The sequence below is a fragment of the Salvelinus namaycush genome, chromosome 11 (assembly GCF_016432855.1).
Source record: "Salvelinus namaycush isolate Seneca chromosome 11, SaNama_1.0, whole genome shotgun sequence".
In the NCBI taxonomy this organism is placed as follows: Eukaryota; Metazoa; Chordata; class Actinopteri; order Salmoniformes; family Salmonidae; genus Salvelinus; species Salvelinus namaycush.
The window spans coordinates 42,143,019-42,163,284 of record NC_052317.1 but is presented as its reverse complement, the minus strand read 5'-3'; the positions used below and the strand labels follow the sequence as shown (position 1 = coordinate 42,163,284).

Here is a 20,266-nt window from a genome sequence, read left to right as displayed (position 1 = left end):
GTATGCTTATAAATGCTTATATGCCCCCTTTATTTATCACAATAAGAAATTGTGAGGACCGACGCTGGGAGACGAGAAACAAGTACACGAAGTGATCATTTAATGGACAAGAAACAAACAAGGACAGCTTCTGGACAGGGGAAAACATAACGCCATCAATGCTGACACGGGGTACAAACTGAGGAACAGACAGATATTGAAGGGGAAATCAACAAAGTGAAGGGGTCCAGGTGAGTCCAATATTGCGGTGATCCGCGTAATGATGATGTAACGTCTACTTCCAACTCACACTCTCAAACAAGGTTTGAACGCAGCTCACTCTCCAGATCCCAATCACCTGAATTCTGATAACCTGTTCACACACCTGTATGTCATTATCACACACTATTTAGTTCAGTTCTTTGCACCCCATCATTGTGAGGTATTGTTTGCTTTGTGACACACTTCTATTCAGAGCTCGGTTTTTCCCGTAATTTAATCCCCCTGTGTATGATAGTTTTGCCTGCCTCACTAACGATGCATTTTACCTATTACCTGCCTGTACTTCAGCCTGTTATCAACCTATTGCCTGATCTCCCGGATGACGTTACTAGCCTTTTCCCTGCCTGTACTGTTGCCTTTTTGGACCCCCTGTGTATGACCTTCTGCCTGCCCCTGGACCCAGCTACCTGCCTCCTCCTGTGTATGACCTTCTGCCTGCCCCTGGACCCAGCTACCAGCCTCCTCCTGTGTATGACATTCTGCCTGCCCCTGGACCCAGCTACCAGCCTCCTCCTGTGATCATTTACAAATAAACACCTGCTGCGCCCTGCGCTTGAAACCAGCTCTCCGTCTCCCATCGTGTTCATTACAGATGGTGACAGGTGTGCGTAATGATGGGCAGCCTGAAGGGGAGCGGGAGCAGGCGTGACAGAAATGTTAAATGATATATAGTTCTACTTTTTGATGCATTTAAAACCAAAATACTTTTATTTAAGTAGTATCTGCTGGATGCCTTTCCCTTCTACTTGAGTCCTTTTCTTTACTTTTACTCAAGTATGAAAATTGTGTACTTTTTCCACCACTGCTATTTGTTTGGCTAGTTATAGCCTAATGTTAGCTAGCTAACATTGAACCTGGTTGGTTAGCTACCTGCAGATTCATGCAGGGTAGTATTGTCGTGAGTTGGGATTATGGTTCATTGTTTAACTAGCTAGCTAGCTACATGTCTTAACAAAAAACGCCACTATGCAGGTATCCATTTCAATAGAAAGTCACTGCGACAACTGTTGATAGACATAGCTGGTAAATTCGCTCTGGCTATCTACTCCGATTTCAGACCACGGGTAAGATAGTCTAGCTAGCTACGTTTTCAGATATTACACGTTTCTAATTTTGACATAAAGTCTTTTCATTTCAAGTGAATGTGTACTGTTAGCTAGCTAGCTGAATGGGTGTAGACAAAGAAGAGCTCTCCAGTAGGTACCAAAAGCAAAAGGAAATTTTCTCAAAAGTTAAGTTACAAGTTTATCAACTTTCAAAGCAGAATTATTTTCCCATTGTTCCTCAAATGCAGTGTATGATAAACCATTCTGTAGCTCTGTGTATCTGCTTTTATCCAACGTAAAAAAAAAAACATTTCAAATTTTGCTACATAAGACTGAATGAAGGCGGTCGGTCACATATGTTTGTTTTTTTCTACTGACAAATCAAATCCATCAATCAATCAATCCAAACTGTGCAGCGACCAATTGATGAATGGAAAGAGGCATCTGTTACAAAACACCAAAATGTTTAATGAAATTCTGAGATTGTCAAGACAAGCCTTTGATATTGGTAGGGAGGGTGGTATTTTCTGTTTGTCAACATTGACATCGTCTGTTTATTGTAGTGTTGAAAACACTAACCATGATATTGGGGTGCCTGATGTCGCTATGCTTTGTTTATTGGTTGTGTGGTGCATTGGCATAGTAACCTGTTGGTGGAGAATTCGTTGCATATATTTTATATAATTATAAATATGGCATCAACATTTTTAAAATCTGATTTCCCCTTAGCTGATCATTGTCTGCAGCCGGCTCTGATTGTAGAGTAATGAAACAGGCAGGGAGAGTGAGCTCGTCTGTGGTGGTCGGTGAACCCTTAACCTTCTGGCCCTTAGCCCTGTGTGGCATCGACTGTGCCACAAAAGCATGCTGAAGTGGCAAAGTCGTTATATAAACGTTTATAAACATTGCTGGGGCAGCAGGTAGTCTAGTGGTTAGAGTGGAGGGGCGGCAGGTAGTCTAGTGGTTAGAGCGGAGGGGCGGCAGGTAGTCTAGTGGTTAGAGTGGAGGGGCGGCAGGTAGTCTAGTGGTTAGAGCGGAGGGGCGGCAGGTAGCCTAGTGGTTAGAGCGGAGGGGCGGCAGGTAGTCTAGTGGTTAGAGCGGAGGTGCGGCAGGTAGCCTAGTAGTTAGAGTGGAGGGGCGGCAGGTAGTCTAGTGGTTAGAGTGGAGGGGCGGCAGGTAGTCTAGTGGTTAGAGTGGAGGGGCGGCAGGTAGTCTAGTGGTTAGAGCGGAGGGGCGGCAGGTAGCCTAGTGGTTAGAGTGGAGGGGCGGCAGGTAGTCTAGTGGTTAGAGCGGAGGGGCGGCAGGTAGCCTAGTGGTTAGAGTGGAGGGGCGGCAGGTAGTCTAGTGGTTAGAGTGGAGGGGCGGCAGGTAGCCTAGTGGTTAGAGTGGAGGGGCGGCAGGTAGTCTAGTGGTTAGAGCGGAGGGGCGGCAGGTAGCCTAGTGGTTAGAGTGGAGGGGCGGCAGGTAGTCTAGTGGTTAGAGCGGAGGGGCGGCAGGTAGCCTAGTGGTTAGAGCGTTGGGCCAGTAACCTGAAAGGTTGCTAGATCGAATCCCCAAGCTGACAAGGTAAAAATCTGTCGTTTTGCCCCTGAACAAGGACGTTAACCCACTGTTCCTAGGTTATCATTGCAAAAAATAATTTGTTCTTAACTGACTTGCCTAGTTAAATAAACACAAGGTTGCTATAGTTCTTTTTGGTCGTAAACATTATTTTGGGTTAATTCTATACAGTACAAGGGGAGGGTCATATGATAATATTTAATGTTGGGGGGGGGGGGGGGCATTTTATTCATGACACCTCGAGTTGGACCAGTCTGTCCCCTAACCTAATTCAAAATGGTTATAGGGAGCTTCCAGTGATCAAATCTTCACGATTTTAGTTGCTTTAGGTTTGTTTAGGTTACTCCACATCATGCCCCCAGACACACCAAGTTTAACTAAATAGATATAATTGTCACTGAAGTTGACAGTTTGTATTCCATAATAACCACATGGAAGTATAAACTATCTGGGGCACTTTATAATAACGCCACGAAATAAAGCATTTGTCATTTATTAATCATTTAATCCAACCATAATATGTGTATTATAGGTCCTTATAAACAATTTACTAATCATTAGTTATTAAGCATTTTTGTGTGGCCTCATCAGAAGCGTGAGCTATATAATCTTTATAAATACTGTAGCGACCCTGGTGTATAATCGCGGGTATCGACTTCCGCCACTTGAGCTTGTTTTTTGTAATGTATTATTAAACAGTAACATGCAAAACATAAACATAACAGCCTGGACGAATCCATAATAAAAACAGGCAGGGAGTGCGGCCTGAGCCCTCAACCATCATCAACCAACCATCCCTCAACCACCATAGCCCCGCGTAAATCGACCGTGCCACAAAACCATGTTTTCAGTGGCAGAGTCGATATCCGCACATTTACACCAGGGTCGCTACAATACTATATAACTGTAGGGAGTATGGAAAGAGTGCTATTGAATTTAGATAGTGTAGGGATAGTGCTTTTGAATGTTAAATAATCTGAGCCTTTTTACGTTTGTGGCAAATGATAGAAAGGTGTTTGAAAGTCATGCCAGCTGATCCCAGGTACTACTGCCCCCATACAGTCATTGGAAGTGCTATGCCTATTAGGTGACCTAGTGATAATGTGTCACAGTATATATTGGCTACAGTCGCAGGTAGAAACAGCTGTCAAATGGTCGACGCAACATCTTACAATATCACAGGTGTTCCCGTGGGTTAGATAAGTAAACTTACCCAACAGTTTCACATTTAAACGCGTAACCTTCTTGCTTTTTTCATTATGAAGTAATTCCTCGGATCTGGTGCGTTTGGGCTGCCTTTGTATGCACTGCATTGTGACTTAAATTCCTTACAAATAGTATCCGTTGTTACAAAACAAAAATGTCTTGTCTGCGAGAATACTATTCCTGCTTGGCGTTTTGAAAGGATCTTTCTTAAAGGGCGTGTACTACTCAAAGGTAAAAGTTCACTAATCATTTTACAGTCAACTCCACTCCTCAGTAAAGCGATAGGCAAGAGCTGGTTACGGCAAGGAGAAAGCACCTGTTACGTGTTTTCGCGTTTTCACTGCGTGTACAGTACACTAGAATAAATAAAAAAAATCACAATAAAAAAATGCCACTGTGTTACTGACCTGATACTGGCTGCATGTGCTATTAGATGGTTATGCTCGGTTTAAATCAGCATCATTTTAACCAAAGTGTCGTGACTTAAACTAGTATACTAAGTAGCCCCTATGCCATCATTCATAACATACATTTAAAAAATACAATATCCAAATGTAAATGTTTATGATCAATATCATGAATGATGGCTTACTATTTATAGGAGTCATACTATGTGATTATTTTCATTATGGATAGCCTGCCTACCTTACCTTACTTTGCCTGAGACAGCTGTACTTGGATGATATTGATAATGAGACTAGGCTGCCCTCTTGTGGTGAGATTCTAGAAGACATTGTGTGCAGGGCCGGTTCCAGGCATAAACGGACTCAGTTGGGTCTCAATTTACCAGAGTTAGAATTGCAGCACTAAAATATTTTGCCGCGAGGTGGGGGGCCTCCCAATCAAATTTCACGTAGGGCCCCCAAAAGGCTAGATTGTATGAAAATGATATAACCTCCATCATTGCAGGGTATTTTGTCATCTCCTTACAGTTATGAAATATCTTATTGTTTTGTGCAAAATGAAGTTAAAACCCTGCCAGCAGCTACTGTAAACAACATACCACTGAATGGGGAGTATGGTGAGTATCCTATGGAAACCAGAAAGTGAGCCACATAATGATTCAGACTGAGACAAACAAGATTTAGGCTAGATATTTAGCTAGAAGGGGATTGGTTCGCTTCACTCTCAACTGTCTGCATTTCCTAGCTCAGCTGAATTCAAAATGGACCACTAACCACTATCCTATAGCCACTATCCTATACTAGGGATGTGGCAAACGGACCATTTTTCTTAACATTTAAAAGGCCATTTTTTCTCTCTCGGTTTTCCGCTAAAACGATAAGAACAAATCATAAAATGTCACTTAATTTACAATGAAGAACATATTACCTATGTTTGACCGCAGGAGCCGGGCAATTCAGTTATCTACTACCACCCCGTACAGACATAGAACGCAGCTACAGTAATGTCTATAGCGACAATTGATAACTTTTCAGACAATAAAAAACAAAAAAGTGTCTCATCAGGTCTGTACCTTTTCAGACAGTAGAATTCTGCTCCGGTGTAAAATGTTATGTATTTATTCTCTGACAACAATAAACGTCGTTGATTGATGTGCTGCTATGTTTTTTATGCAGTTTTTTATTGTATGGTAGCTAGATGTGTTTTATTTCAACTAAACGGTATTTGACAAACATTAAAGTACTTTTTTAGGAGAATGGTCTGCGCGCAGCAGTTTGAGATTATTTGATTGGCAGTTCTGGTTGCCTAGTGATGGATTTTAGTCCCTCTTCATAAAAGGCATTCCTTTACAGACAAGTTAAATGTCCGTTCATGTCGCCAGACAAGGTTTCGTGTTGGCTTTTGAAAAACCGTAGTGTAGCCTACCCTAACAGACAATCAAACATACCGTAGCGGAGACGCTTTCAAGGGGCCACATCCCAATACGTCTGAAAAGCGTAAGGATACAGGCTACCGATAGCCTTCTGTAATTTCACATGAGGCCAAAACGAAGAGTAGGCTACCCCGTGATCACAAGACTGGCCCTAAAAGATATTGGTGCCATGAATAGGCTAGGATATTCTACACGCAACAGACCGAAGACCGAACACACACTATAAAACCTATAAAACGATCCTACAGCTGCTGTCCTATAGCCGCTGTCCCCTAGCCCCTATCCTATAGCCACTCTCCTATAGCCCCTGTTGTATAGCCACTCTCCTATAGCCACTCTCCTATAGCCACTTTCCTATCCTTATATTTAGATAAGGCTATGGATACACCTATCCAATTCAGACCGACAGAAGTGCCCAGTAGTAGAGGATAGGGGCTAGGGGTCAAACAGAAGTACCCAGCAGTGGGGGCTAGGTATCAAACAGAGGTGCCCAGCAGTGGGGGCTAGGTATCAAACAGAGGTGCCCAGCAGTAGGGGTTAGGTATCAAACAGAGGTGCCCAGCAGTAGGGGCTAGGTATCAGACAGAGGTGCCCAGCAGTGGGGGCTAGGTATCAAACAGAGGTGCCCAGCAGTGGGGGCTAGGTATCAAACAGAGGTGCCCAGCAGTAGGGGCTAGGTATCAAACAGAGGTGCCCAGCAGTAGGGGCTAGGTATCAAACAGAGGTGCCCAGCAGTGGGGGCTAGGTATCAAACAGAGGTGCCCAGCAGTGGGGGCTAGGTATCAAACAGAGGTGCCCAGCAGTAGGGGCTGAGGGTCAAACAGAAGTGCCCAGTAGTAGGGGATAGGGGCTAAGGGTCCATGGACTGGATTGAATATAGGGCATAGAGTCTAGACGGTCCAGACGAAGGCCACACCATTTGACTACAGGTGGAATGCAATTAAACCAAAACCTCAGACATATCTTTTTTCAAATCCAAGTGTGCCCTCAGAGAAACGTTGCTTTAGTGTTGTTGTGTGGGCAGTTGGTAAAGAATATGGGGGATGATGACGTTCACATTTCATACCCAGCCCATGGAACTTATCCCCATGGAACTTATCCCCATGGAACTTATCCCCATGGAACTTATCCCCATGGAACTTATCTCCATGGAGCTTATCCCCATGGAGCTTATCCCCATGGAACTTTTCTCCATGGAACATATCCCCATGGAACTTATCCCCATGGAACTTATCCCCATAGAACATATCCCCATGAAACGTATCCTCATGGAACATATCCCCATGGAACTTATCCCCATGAAACGTATCCTCATGGAACATATCCCCATGGAACGTATTCCCATAGAACATATCCCCATGGAACTTATCCCCATGGAACTTATTCCCATGGAACTTTTCTCCATGGAACTTATCCCCATGGAACTTATCCCCATGGAGCTTATCCCCATGGAACTTATTCCCATGGAACTTATCCCCATGGAACATATCCCCATGGAACTTATCCACATGAAACTTATCTCCATGGAACTTATCCCCATGGAACATATCCCCATGGAACTTATCCCCATGGAACATATCCCCATGGAACATATCCCCATGGAACTTATCCCCATGAAACTTATCCCCATGGTACTTATCCTCATGGAACTTATCTCCATGGAACTTATCTCCATGGAACTTATCCCCATGGAACTTATCCCCATGGAACATATCCCCATGGAACTTATCCCCATGGAACTTATCCACATGGAACTTATCCCCATAGAACATATCCCCATGGAATTTATCCCCATAGAACATATCCCCATGAAACATATCCTCATGGAACATATCCCCATGGAACTTATCCCCATGAAACGTATCCTCTTGGAACTTATCCCCATGGAACTTATCCCCATAGAACATATCCCCATGGAACTTATCCCCATGAAACGTATCCTCTTGGAACTTATCCCCATGGAACTTATCCCCATGGAACTTATCCCCATGGAACTTATCCCCATGAAACTTATCCCCATGAAACGTATCCTCATGGAACATATCCACATGAAACGTATCCTCATGGAACATATCCACATGGAACTTATCCCCATGGAACATATGTATCTATTTGATTTAGATGAGAGCAGTTGGATTGACTGAGACACATACATACAGTGCATACATACATATAGACTGCTGAAGCTGGTTATTGATACATAATTGGTGTTGATTCATGTAGGTTATGGCTGTGTATTATATTACCCTATGAGTAACCATTATGACTAACAGCATAATAGCGATTCCAGTAATTATATACCTGTCGTAAACTAATTGGAATGTTGTTGGTCAAGACCATCACTGTCACGTTCGTCATACGAATGAGACCAAGGCGCAGCGTGGTATGCGTACATTCTATATTTATTAAAATAATGAACACTGAACAAACTAACGAAACGAACCGTGAAGCTAATATGAATAGCGCAGAACAGGCAACTTAACATAGAACAAGAACCCACGAACACAAAAGGGAAAATGGCTACCTAAATATGATCCCCAATCAGAGACAACGATAAACAGCTGCCTCTGATTGGGAACCATATCAGGCCACCATAGACATACAAATTACCTAGACCTACAAAACCCCTAGACATACAAAAACCCTAGACAATACAAAAACTAGCATACCCACCCTCGTCACACCCTGACCTAACCAAAATATAAAGAAAACAGAGATATCTAAGGTCAGAGCGTGACAATCACAATCAACAGTTGTACATTTAAATGAGTAAAACAACGAAAACAAATCAAAACAAATCAAACATATCCTATTCATGTGGCTTCAGATGACAACATGAAACCTTTTTTAAAACGTCTTGATCAATAAATGATTTGATTCATAATAAAACCAACAAAGTTTCTGTAGCTTTTACCGTGTTTCCCGTTGATCCCATTTGTTTCCATTATGTCAAATTTTCTTGTGTCTATGATAGTACCAGGGAAAGTCATCCGTCCTCTCTGTCCTCAGTCCTCCGAAGGACACTTTTTTTCTCCCGCTCTCTGCCGTGTGCGTAGTTACGCGTGCCTCGGATAGCCTAAAATCATTGTTTTTCTTATTTCAAAGAGTACAATATAACATCCTCAAAAACATGAACAAAGTAAGGCTAGTTCTGAGGGCAGTTAACTTTTCTTGTGGAAGATTGAAATGCCACTCCTCCCCGCCTGCTGTCAACGAGTGATGTCACTGGCATCATGGACCAGTTTTGGGTTACTCCTTACGATATCATTTTCGTGTGAAGTCAATGCTAAATACATAACATACTTCAGAGTGACTTCATTGTGAACAAATTCTGTAGTGTCACCGTCCTATTTATATTCAAAATGTATCAATGTAGATGGATCAGTAAAATAATAACTTAAGCTGAGCCATAGGTTGGGTTGGGCAGTCAGTGTAACTGTAAATGTAGCCTACCTACTCAGAATGTCACAGATGACAAATGATTGACAAATGATTATCTGTTCCCAGAATCACTAACAATCTCTAAGACAAGTGCTGGCCCTCTGACCCATTTCCAATGGGAATTATCGGAGGCTCGCGTTCTCTTACCAATCACAGACATCTTGACCTGAAAGAAGCCAGAACCGGTCTCAAAGCATAACCTGAGGCTAATATCCTCCCTGGCTACAGTGGCTGGCAACCGTTTGAAAGAATGTTTAAACAATAGGAAAGGTGGAGCAGGTAACAGCCTAGTAAAGTATTTCATAAGGATCTACTTACTGCCTGTTGTTATGGTCCAGTTTAAAGAATAGAGGTTAGCTCAGTGTTTTTATCTTTTGTCCAAACAGGATACATTTTAACCAATGGTATGTAATGATATCATGTTTATTGGTCTGTGGTGAGAGCAAGGGAATGTATAGAAACTGCAGGACAAACAGTATTAATGTACCTATCTTCTACTATACTCTGCATTCAAAGCCTGGGCCATATATATATATATTTTAAACATATTTGTCATTTAGCAGACGCTCTTATCCAGAGTGATTTACATGAGCAATTAGTGTTAAGTGCCTTGCTCAAGGGCACGTCGACAGCTTTTTCCACCTAGTCGGCTCGGGGATTCAAACTAGCAACCTTTTGGTTACTGGTCCAACACCCTTAACCACTAGGCTACCTGCCGCCGTCATGGATGTTGGCAGATGGTTAACCAAAAAAAGACAGTGCATCCACATCACACTTAACTTGATTTGGACCATTGACCCCTGACCCCTGGTCAAGTTATCCATCTGGCTAACAACTCGACGTGTATGGTTAAAGATGGCACTGGATGAAAGAAAAAGGCTACTCCAGGAGATGTGCTTTAAAGGTTGATTCATATAGGCCAACTCTCTTTTACTGGTGTTCCTGCACTAGTGGTGCTCCTAACTGAAGGTTAGAGTACTGGTGGTGCTCCTAACTAAAGGTTAGAGTACTGGTGGTGCTCCTAACTAAAGGTTAGAGTACTGGTGGTGCTCCTAACTAAAGGTTAGAGTACTGGTGGTGCTCCTAACTAAAGGTTAGAGTACTGGTGGTGCTCCTAACTAAAGGTTAGAGTACTGGTGGTGCTCCTAACTAAAGGTTAGAGTACTGGTGGTGCTCCTAACTAAAGGTTAGAGCATCATGCACTGCTACCAATGAAAAAGTTATTTTAGAGCCGGGCCCTGCCCCCAATCCAGTTTCTCCCGACAATAGTGATGGAGAGGCAGGTTGCCGGCTGGATGCCGGGGGAGCTTGTGGCCCTCAGCACTTCCCTTTCAGGCCAGGCTTACCCCCGGGCGGCGCTCAGTCAGCAGGGCACAGGGATCATTAACACACAGGGATTAGTGGGCTTTTACACAGGGACAGGGCCTCACTTCTGGGAAGGGTGAAGAGGCATCCCCATACAAATGTAGGATCTTAATTTGATCACCCTGTTGCAGGAGTGTATTTGAGGTTTAAAAATAGACTTGATTGAACCTGAATCTAAAATAGATTTCAGACTTGATTTTCCCTTACAAAAAATTTATCAAAAATGTAAATTAATTAAAATCCACATAATAATTCACGTTTCCTGTTGCTGCAGGGCTATTTTCCTGCTGTAGCAAACTGGCTCAAATGAAGATCCTACACCTGTAGATATGGAACTCTAGATATAACTAAGACTAGAAGTATTCAACCTCCTGAGTCAATACATGTTAGAATCACCACCCTGATCTCTCTTTTGATGAACATATTTCAAGGACAGCTTGCTGTCTCTGCCTGGCCGGTTCCCCTCTTACCACTGGGATTCTCTGTCTCTAACCCTATTACTGGGGCTGAGTCACTGGCTTACTGGTGCTCTTCCATGCCGTCCCTAGGAGGGGTGCGTCACTTGAGTGGCTTGAGTCACTGACGTGATCTTCCTGTCTGGGTTGGCGCCCCCCTCGGGTTCGTGCCATGGGGGAGATCTTCGTGGGCTATACTCGACCTTGTCTCAGGGTGGTAGGTTGGGGTTCTGTTGATATCCCTCTAGTGGTGTGGGGGCTGTGCTTTGGTAAAGTGGGTGGGGTTATATCCTGCCTGTTTGGCCCTGTCCAGGGGTATCGTCGGACAGGGCCACAGTGTCTCCCGACCCCTCTTGTCTCAGCCTCCGGTATTTATGCTGCAATAGTTTATGTGTTGGGGGGCTAGGGTCAGTCTGTTATATCTGGAGGATTTCTCCTGTCTTATCCGATGTCCTGTGTGAATTTAAGTATGCTCCCTCCAATTTTCTCTCTCTTTCTCTTTCTTCTTCTCTCTCTTTCTCTCTCTCTTCTCTCAGAGGACCTGAGCCCTAGCACCATGCCTCAGGATTACCTGGCCTGATGACTCCTTGCTGTCCTCAGTCCACCTGGTCATGCTGCTGCTCCAGTTTCAACTGTTCTGCCTGCGGCTATGGAACACTGACCTGTTCATTGGACGTGCTACCTTGTCCCGGACCTGCTGTTTTGGACTCTCTCTCTACCGCACCTGCTGTCTCTAACTCTGAATGATCGGCTATGAAAAGCCAACTGACATTTACTCCTGAGGTTCTGACCTGTTGCACCCTCTACAACCACTGTGATTATTATTATCTGACCCTACTGGTCATCTATGAACGTTTGAACATCTTGGCCACGTTCTGTTATAATCTCCACCCGGCACAGACTGAAGAGGACTGACCACCCCTCAGAGCCTGGTTCCTCTCTAGGTTTCTTCCTAGATTCCAGCCTTTCTAGGGAGTTTTTCCTAGCCACCGTGCTTCTACATCTGCATTGCTTGCTGTTTGGGGTTTTAGGCTGGGTTTCTGTACAGCACTTTGTGACATCAGCTGATGTAAAAAGGGCTTTATAAATACATTTGATTGATTGATTGATTGACTAGGCAACTCAGGAACATTCAATGTCATCTTGGTAGGCAACTCCATATTTGGCCTTGTGATTTAGGTTATTGTCCTGCTGAATGGTGAATTTGTCATCACAGTGTCTATTGGAAATCAGACTGAACCAGGTTTTCCTCTAGGATTTTGCCTGTGCTTACCTCTATTCCATTTCTTTTATCATAAAACAAATCCCTAGTCCTTCACAATGACAAGCATACTGATAACATGATGCAGCTACCACCATGCTTAAAAATATGAAGACTGGTACTGTCACGTTCTGACCATAGTTCTTGTGTGTTGTGCTTGTTTTAGTGTTGGTCAGGACGTGAGCTGGGTGGGCATTCTATGTTGTGTGTCTAGTTTGTCTGTTTCTATGTTTGGCCTAATATGGTTCTCAATCAGAGGCAGATGTTTTGTGTTGTCTCTGATTGGGAATCATATATAGGTGGCTTGTTTTGTGTTGGGATTTTGTGGGTGGTTGTTTCCTGTCTCTGTGTTTTGTCTGCACCAGCTAGGACTGTATCGGTTTGCCACATTTTGTTATTTTGTAATTGTTGAGTGTTCACTGTTTATCGTCTTCATTAAATATGTTGAGCACCAACTATGCTGCCTCTTGGTCCGATCCCTGTTACACCCTCTCTTCTCGTGAAGAGAGGGAAGGCTACCATTACAGGTACTCAGTGATGTGTTGTGTTGAATTTGCCCCAAACATAACGTTAATTTCTTTATTATATTTTTATTCTGTACAGGCTTCCTTCTTTTCACTCTGTCAATTAGGTTAGTATTGTGGAGTAACTACAATGTTGTTGATCCATCCTCAATTTTCTCCTATCACAGCCATTAAAGTCTGTAACTGTTTTAATGTCACCATTGACCTCATGATGAAATCCATGAGCTGTTTCCTTCATCTCTGGCAACTGAGTTAGGAAGGACGCCTGTATCTTTGTAGTGACTAGGTGTATTGATACACCATCCAAAGTGTCATTCATAACGTCACCATCTACCAATACGTGCCATTCTTTGCAAGGCATTGGAAAACCTCCCTGGTCTCTGTGGTTGGATCTGTGTTTGAAATCCACTACTCGACTGAGGGACCTTACAGATAATTGTATGTGTGGGATACAGAGACTAGTTCAACATCATTATTGCACACAGAGTGAGTCCATGCAACTTATTATGTGATGTGTTAAGCACAGTTTTACTCCTGAACTTATTTAGGCTTGCCATAACCAAGGAGGTTGAATACTTATACTTTGGATAAAATGTCTACAAACATAATTACACTTTGACATTATGGGTTATTGTGTGTTATGAATGTGTTATGTATGGGTTATGAATGTGTTATTTATGGGTTATGAATGTGTTATGTATGGGTTATTGTGTGTAGGCCAGTGACCCAAAATCTCAATTTAATACATTTTACATTCCAGCCGTAACACTACAAAATGTGGAAAAAATTCAAGGGGTGTGAACACTTTCTGAAGGCACTGTAGCATTATTGTTGTTTCGTATTGCTTAAGTTTGCCATGTCAAATTGTATTTCGTTAAAAGTCTGTGCTTTTCAAAACCGCCTTATGGCAAGATGAAACGATAACAACCACATTCATACCATTCATAATACATCTTTAAACCAATCATCTCCAGACATAGCCTTTTATTAGCTCTCATGTTTATCAGAGTTGGGTTTCACCGCCTCTGGTGTTTCCTCTGTCTACAGTAGGTCATAGTCAGGTTAGGGTTTAGGCCGGGGTAGGCCGTCATTTAACCTTTAGTTAAATAAAAAAAAATAATACTCAGTTAAACTATATCAGCGGAATACATACAATGCATTCATGAAATACACATGGACTGCTTATGAATGTGTTATGTATGTGTTATGTATGGGTTACGTATGGGTTATGCATGTGTTATGTATGGGTTATGAATGTGTTATGTATGGGTTACGTATGGGTTATGCATGTGTTATGTATGGGTTATGAATGTGTTATGTATGGGTTACGTATGGGTTATGTATGGGTTACGTATGGGTTATGAATGTGTTATGTATGGGTTATGAATGTGTTATGTATGGGTTATGAATGTGTTATGTATGGGTTATATATGTGTTATGTATGGGTTATGAATGTGTTATGTATGGGTTATGAAGTCCTTCTGTAGCCTAGATACCCTTCAAGTTAAGGGTTACCACATGTTTAACATTGTTTAGAAAGCAGTGCTACAGTAATATACTGTCTGTCTTCTTTGTTATGCATTTAACTGAATTGTTCATATGAAAAACATCCAAGATACTCATCCCATAACCGTGAAGATACCATTTCCCTAAAACATTTGTAACATAGAATATTAGATCAAATAGGGGAGAGTGGGGTATGTTGAGGTGTTTTTATATTCAGCCTACCCCCCCGGTATGGGGTAAGTTGCGGTGTTTTTACATTCAGCCTACCCCCCGGGTATGGGGTAAGTTGAGGTGTTTTTACATTCAGCCTACCCCCCGGGTATGGGGTAAGTTGCGGTGTTTTTACATTCAGCATACCCCCCGGGTATGGGGTAAGTTGAGGTGTTTTTACATTCAGCATACCCCCCGGGTATGGGGTAAGTTGAGGTGTATTTACATTCAGCCTACCCCCCGGGTATGGGGTAAGTTGAGGTGTATTTACATTCAGCCTACCCCCCGGGTATGGGGTAAGTTGAGGTGTATTTACATTCAGCCTACCCCCCAGGTATGGGGTAAGTTGAGGTGTTTTTACATTCAGCCTACCCCCCGGGTATGGGGTAAGTTGCGGTGTTTTTACATTCAGCCTATCCCCCGGGTATGGGGTAAGTTGCGGTGTTTTTACATTCAGCATACTCCCCGGTATGGGGTAAGTTGAGGTGCTTTTTACATTCAGCCTACCCCCCGGGTATGGGGTAAGTTGAGGGGTTTTACATTCAGCCTACCCCCCGGGTATGGGGTAAGTTGAGGTGTTTTTACATTCAGCCTACCCCCCGGGTATGGGGTAAGTTGAGGGTTTTTACATTCAGCCTACCCCCCGGGTATGGGGTAAGTTGAGGTGTTTTTACATTCAGCCTACTCCCCGGTATGGGGTAAGTTGAGGTGTTTTTACATTCAGCCTACCCCCCGGGTATGGGGTAAGTTGAGGTGTTTTTACATTCAGCCTACCCCCCGGGTATGGGGTAAGTTGAGGTGTATTTACATTCAGCCTACCCCCCAGGTATGGGGTAAGTTGCGGTGTTTTTACATTCAGCCTACCCCCCGGGTATGGGGTAAGTTGAGGTGTTTTTACATTCAGCCTACCCCCCGGGTATGGGGTAAGTTGAGGTGTTTTTACATTCAGCCTACCCCCCGGGTATGGGGTAAGTTGAGGTGTTTTTACATTCAGCATACCCCCCGGTATGAGCAGCCTTGGGGTAAGTGGGTGATGGTGTCTTGTGACAGTGGGTGTTGGTGCTTGTAGGTCAAAGATTCATTCATGGAATGGGGATGTGGTACATTGTATAACTTCAATGTATGCCTACATTCAGATATAAATCTCTCTGTTCATTATCACTTACCCTTCCATTTCTTGACCAGCTGTCTGGGACAGGGATGTTATTTTGATGTGCCAATTTGTAGGCAAGTTCTCTGTGTTTGAGGCTACTAAGCTTATGAAACTGTGAGATTCTTGTTTAGCAAGCTCAGACTCCATGTCTTAGTAAAAAAAGGTGCTATCTACGTAGAACCATAAAAGGGTTCTTCCTCTGTCCCAAAAATGAGATCCCTTTAAATAACAATTTTTGGTTCAAGGTAGAACCCTTTTGGGTTCCATGTAGAACCCTTTCCACAGAGGGATTTACATGGAACCCAAAAGGGCTCTACCTGAAACCAAAAAAGGTTCTACCTGGAACCAAAAAAAGAGTTCTCCTATGGGAACAGCCAAAGAATGCTTTTGGAAGCCTTTTTTTCTAAGAGTGTATCATAGCCTCTCTTCACACAGGCACATGTTAGTTGTCTTATGAGTCATTGTACCTCTTCAGTGTCATTCACTCTATTTGTTCATCCCTTGCTGCTGCTCAAATGGACTTCTTCCCTTCTGTCACTTCCTTGGCTGCTCTGTCACTGCTGTCACTACCATGGTTAGACCCATGCTTGTTTTACATTTGTATACACAAGGCATGATGATATCTGCTCTGTAAGAATAAAATGCACTATCTCGAGTTCGAATCAAATCAAATTGTATTGGTCACATACACATTGTTAGTAGATGTTAATGTGAGTGTAGTGAAATGCTTGTGCTTCTAGTTCCGACAGTGCAGTAATATCTAACATGTAATCTAACAATTCCACAACAAATACCTCATACACACAAATCTAAGTAAAGGAATGGAATAAGAATATATACATGTAAATATAGTATATACATGTAAATATAGATATGTCAGTTGAGCAATGACAGAGCGGCATAGGCAAGGTGAAATAGATGGTATAAAATACAGTATATACATATGAGATGAGTAATGCAAGATATGTAAACATTATTAAAGTGTCATTATTAAAGTGACTAGTGATCATATTATTAAAGTGGCCAATGATTTCAAGTCTGTATGTAGGCAGCAGCCTTTCTGTGTTAGTGACGGCTGTTAAACACTCTGATGGCCTTGAGATAGAAGCTGTTTTTTAGTCTCTCTGTCCCAGCTTTAATGCACCTGTACTGACCTCGCCGTCTGGATGGTAGCGGGGTGAACAGGCAGTGACTCGGGTGGTTGTTGTCCTTGAGTTCATATGGCTCACAAAAATACTATCCATGTTATTCATAAAACTGACTAAATCTAATCATCATTGTATGGGGCATTGTGGCCATCGGCTCAACTTACCTCGGGAAACATTTTGACTATAGCAGCCTGCACAGTTACAAGGATGCACGTTCATGTATAACTATCTACTTTGAAACCTATAACACCATAAATTCATTTGAATTTGTGATAAAAAAAATGATCTGCTTACCACCTTTTCCATGTGGTTTCTTCCTCTTGGACTGGTGCGCCATAGAAACATGTGACCTCTCGTTGGCTTACCCACAAACCTCAGGAACGTTGCTGCTCTCCAAGATCCTCTCACTCATAGATCTTGTTTTGAGATAATCCTCATAATATTTTAGGTTTTGAATACTTACTTGGGGAAAACTCAGACTCAAGAGTAATTGACTCGTCATTTAGGCTTACACCATTGTGTTAAGTGTACTCCTATTTTTAAAATAGGTGTTCTCTCCTACTTCCTCATAAATAAATTTATTCCTACATGAAACTAACGGGGGGAAAAAACACGTTTTACACGTTAGGACTTGATGGCACCTTTTTAGTCTGTCTGGAAGTCTTGTGCTGATGCCTGGGAATATTCTGTTTAGCCACACTATCTGTAGTCTTTTTCTTAGAATTAGCATCATGCTTCACCTTGTTGTTGCAGAATTTGTCTTAGCTGTTGTCACTTCAAGTGTTATGCTCTGTTCTGTGTTGAACTGTGATGTTATGCATTTCATAGACTCCTGTTATGACTTCACCCTAACACAAGGCCATTGTGTTCTGGAACTGTTGCTTGTATAAAATAACTGTTGCATATTGTTTACACAACAACCTCATGAAACTGGACATGTATATGATTACGTTCCCCAGGGTATTCACTAGTTACCACAGTCACAAGGTCATAATTATGGTTAACCCTCGCCTATTTCTACAATATATTTTTTTTCTTCAGATTTTAAACCTAACCTTAACACACACTGCTAGCCTCATGCCTAATCCTAACCTTAAATGAAGATCAAAAAGCACATTTTTGTTTTCATACAGTTTCAATGTTACTTTGTGGCTGTGGTAACTAGTGAAAACCCCCTTCCCTAGAGCCAGATATTGAGTGTGGTGCGCCCTCTTGTGGGGAAACGTTGTAAATTCATGGCCTGTGGCCCACGTTTAGATCCTTAGACCAAAGACCTTACAGTATGAAGACAGAAAGGAAATGCTTCTATCACACGTGTAACTCTAATAAAAATGAGGGGTTCAACAAGGGTTCTTCTGAGATCCTCAAAGTTCTTTGAATAACTTTTTGGGGGGCACTAAAAATGGCCCCCAAAAAGGTTCTTCCAAGAACCTCATTGGAGGTGGGGTTAATTAAACAAGGAACCTCCTTAGTTGTCAAACATAAAAATAGTAAAGTACAGATACCCCCAAAAACTACTTAAGTGGTACTTTAAAGTATGTTTTACTTAAGTACTTTACACCACTGGTTTTATAATGAAACCATCTGTCTTTTCATATTTGTGCAAATCTTTCTAAAAACAGAAAATGGACACAATTCAATGGATATCAATCAACAAAGAGTTAAGAATATGTAGGCTATAAGAACATGTTGAAGGATAGCTGTATTGGGTGCAGATGACTGAACTGCTCTCTTTTGTGTCTGTGTCTGCAAATATACAGACGAGGAGGCATACAAAGATATGTCAATTAGTATTGGTGTGTTATGCAGAGCACATTTGACAAACCGTTTTAAAGGGTTCTTCGAAGAATTTAAAGGGGTTCCCCCACAGTTTCAATTTGAAGAAACCCTAAAGGATACTCCATTCTTTGTAGAGTGTAGGCGATGTCCTCGCGACGTTGGCTAGCTAAGCTCATGCGCAGAAATATATAATCAAGTCTAATGGTCATCTCAAGCCGAACTGCGCATGTGTAGGCCGTCAAAAATTAATGTCACTCCTTCGATTTAAAGCATTTTTTTTACGAAAATGAAAACGTTTCAGTTTGTCACTTTCACGAAGTTGCAGTAATAACATGTTCACCTACTTAAGACATTATTTCGAAAAATGCACCTCTCTCTGACTTCTCAAACCCTGGCCTGGTCTGCTTGGTCTGTTTCACAAGCGTTCCCGAAAGTTTTGCGATATTGCGCCTCTGGGCTTAGAAACTCTATGCATAGACCCATAGAAGAGGCAATTTTCAAGAAATATAAATGTTCTTACTCTGGGTCAAGGTTGTATTTATGATTGCAGAATCCTGATGGAACATACTTGCTGAAAATATACTGGCAAAAATTGCCAGTTTATCGGACACTTTTGCATTTGACCCCGGACTTCGACCACAGACGTTTAAAAAATATATATTGTTTCATTCACTTCTCTTTGACCTGCACTATTGGAGCTCCGAGTTTAACAATTTCACAGTACCCTGCTATTACATCTGCGACCCTGTGCATGTGACTAATAAAATAATCTATCAATTCAATTCAAGGGCTTCATTGGCATGGGAAACATATGTTTACACTGCCAAAGCAGGTGAAATAGATAATAAACAAAAGTGAAATAAACAATCAAAAATGAACAGTAAACATTACACTCACAAAAAGTTCAAAGGAATAGAGACATTTAAAGTGTCATATTATGGCTATGTCCAGTGTTGTAACGATGTGCAAATAGTTAAAGTACAAAAGGGTAAATAAATTAACATAAATATGGGTTGTATTTACAATGTTGTTTGTACTTCACTGGTTGCCCTTTTCTTGTGGCAACAGGTCACAAATCTTGCTGCTGTGATGGCACACTGTGGTATTTCACCCAGTAGATATGGGAGTTTATCAAAACGGGATTTGTTTTCAAATTCTTTGTGGATCTGTGTAATCTCAGGGAAATATGTTTCTCTAATATGAGCATAAATCTTGCAGGAGGTTAGGAAGTGCAGCTCAGTTTCCACCTCATTTTGTGGGGAGTGTGTCTGCCTACGGCGGCCTTTCTCAATAGCAAGGCTATGCTCACTGAGCCTGTACATAATCAAAGCTTTCTTTAAGTTTGGGTCAGTCACAGTGCTCAGGTATTCTACCACTGTGTACTATCTGTTTACGGCCAAATAGCATTCTAATTTGGTCTGTTTTTTTGTTGATTCTTTCCAATGTGTCAAGTAATTATTTTTTGTTTTCTCATGATTTGGTTGGGTCTAATTGTGTTGCTGTTGCTGTCCTGG

At 42.2% G+C, this 20,266-nt stretch overlaps 1 protein-coding gene across 1 annotated transcript in view; it reads right to left on the bottom strand.

Annotated features, from left to right (window-relative positions):
• Window positions 1-8,012, bottom strand: part of LOC120055424 (1-phosphatidylinositol 4,5-bisphosphate phosphodiesterase delta-1-like) — a 40,289-nt gene extending 32,277 nt beyond the window's left edge. Inside the window, exon 1 of the mRNA XM_039003287.1 lies at window positions 6,977-8,012. Within this exon, the coding sequence (XP_038859215.1) occupies window positions 6,977-8,012 (1,036 nt within the window). The remainder of the gene's footprint in view (window positions 1-6,976) is intronic.
• Between the last annotated feature and the right edge of the window lie 12,254 nt (window positions 8,013-20,266).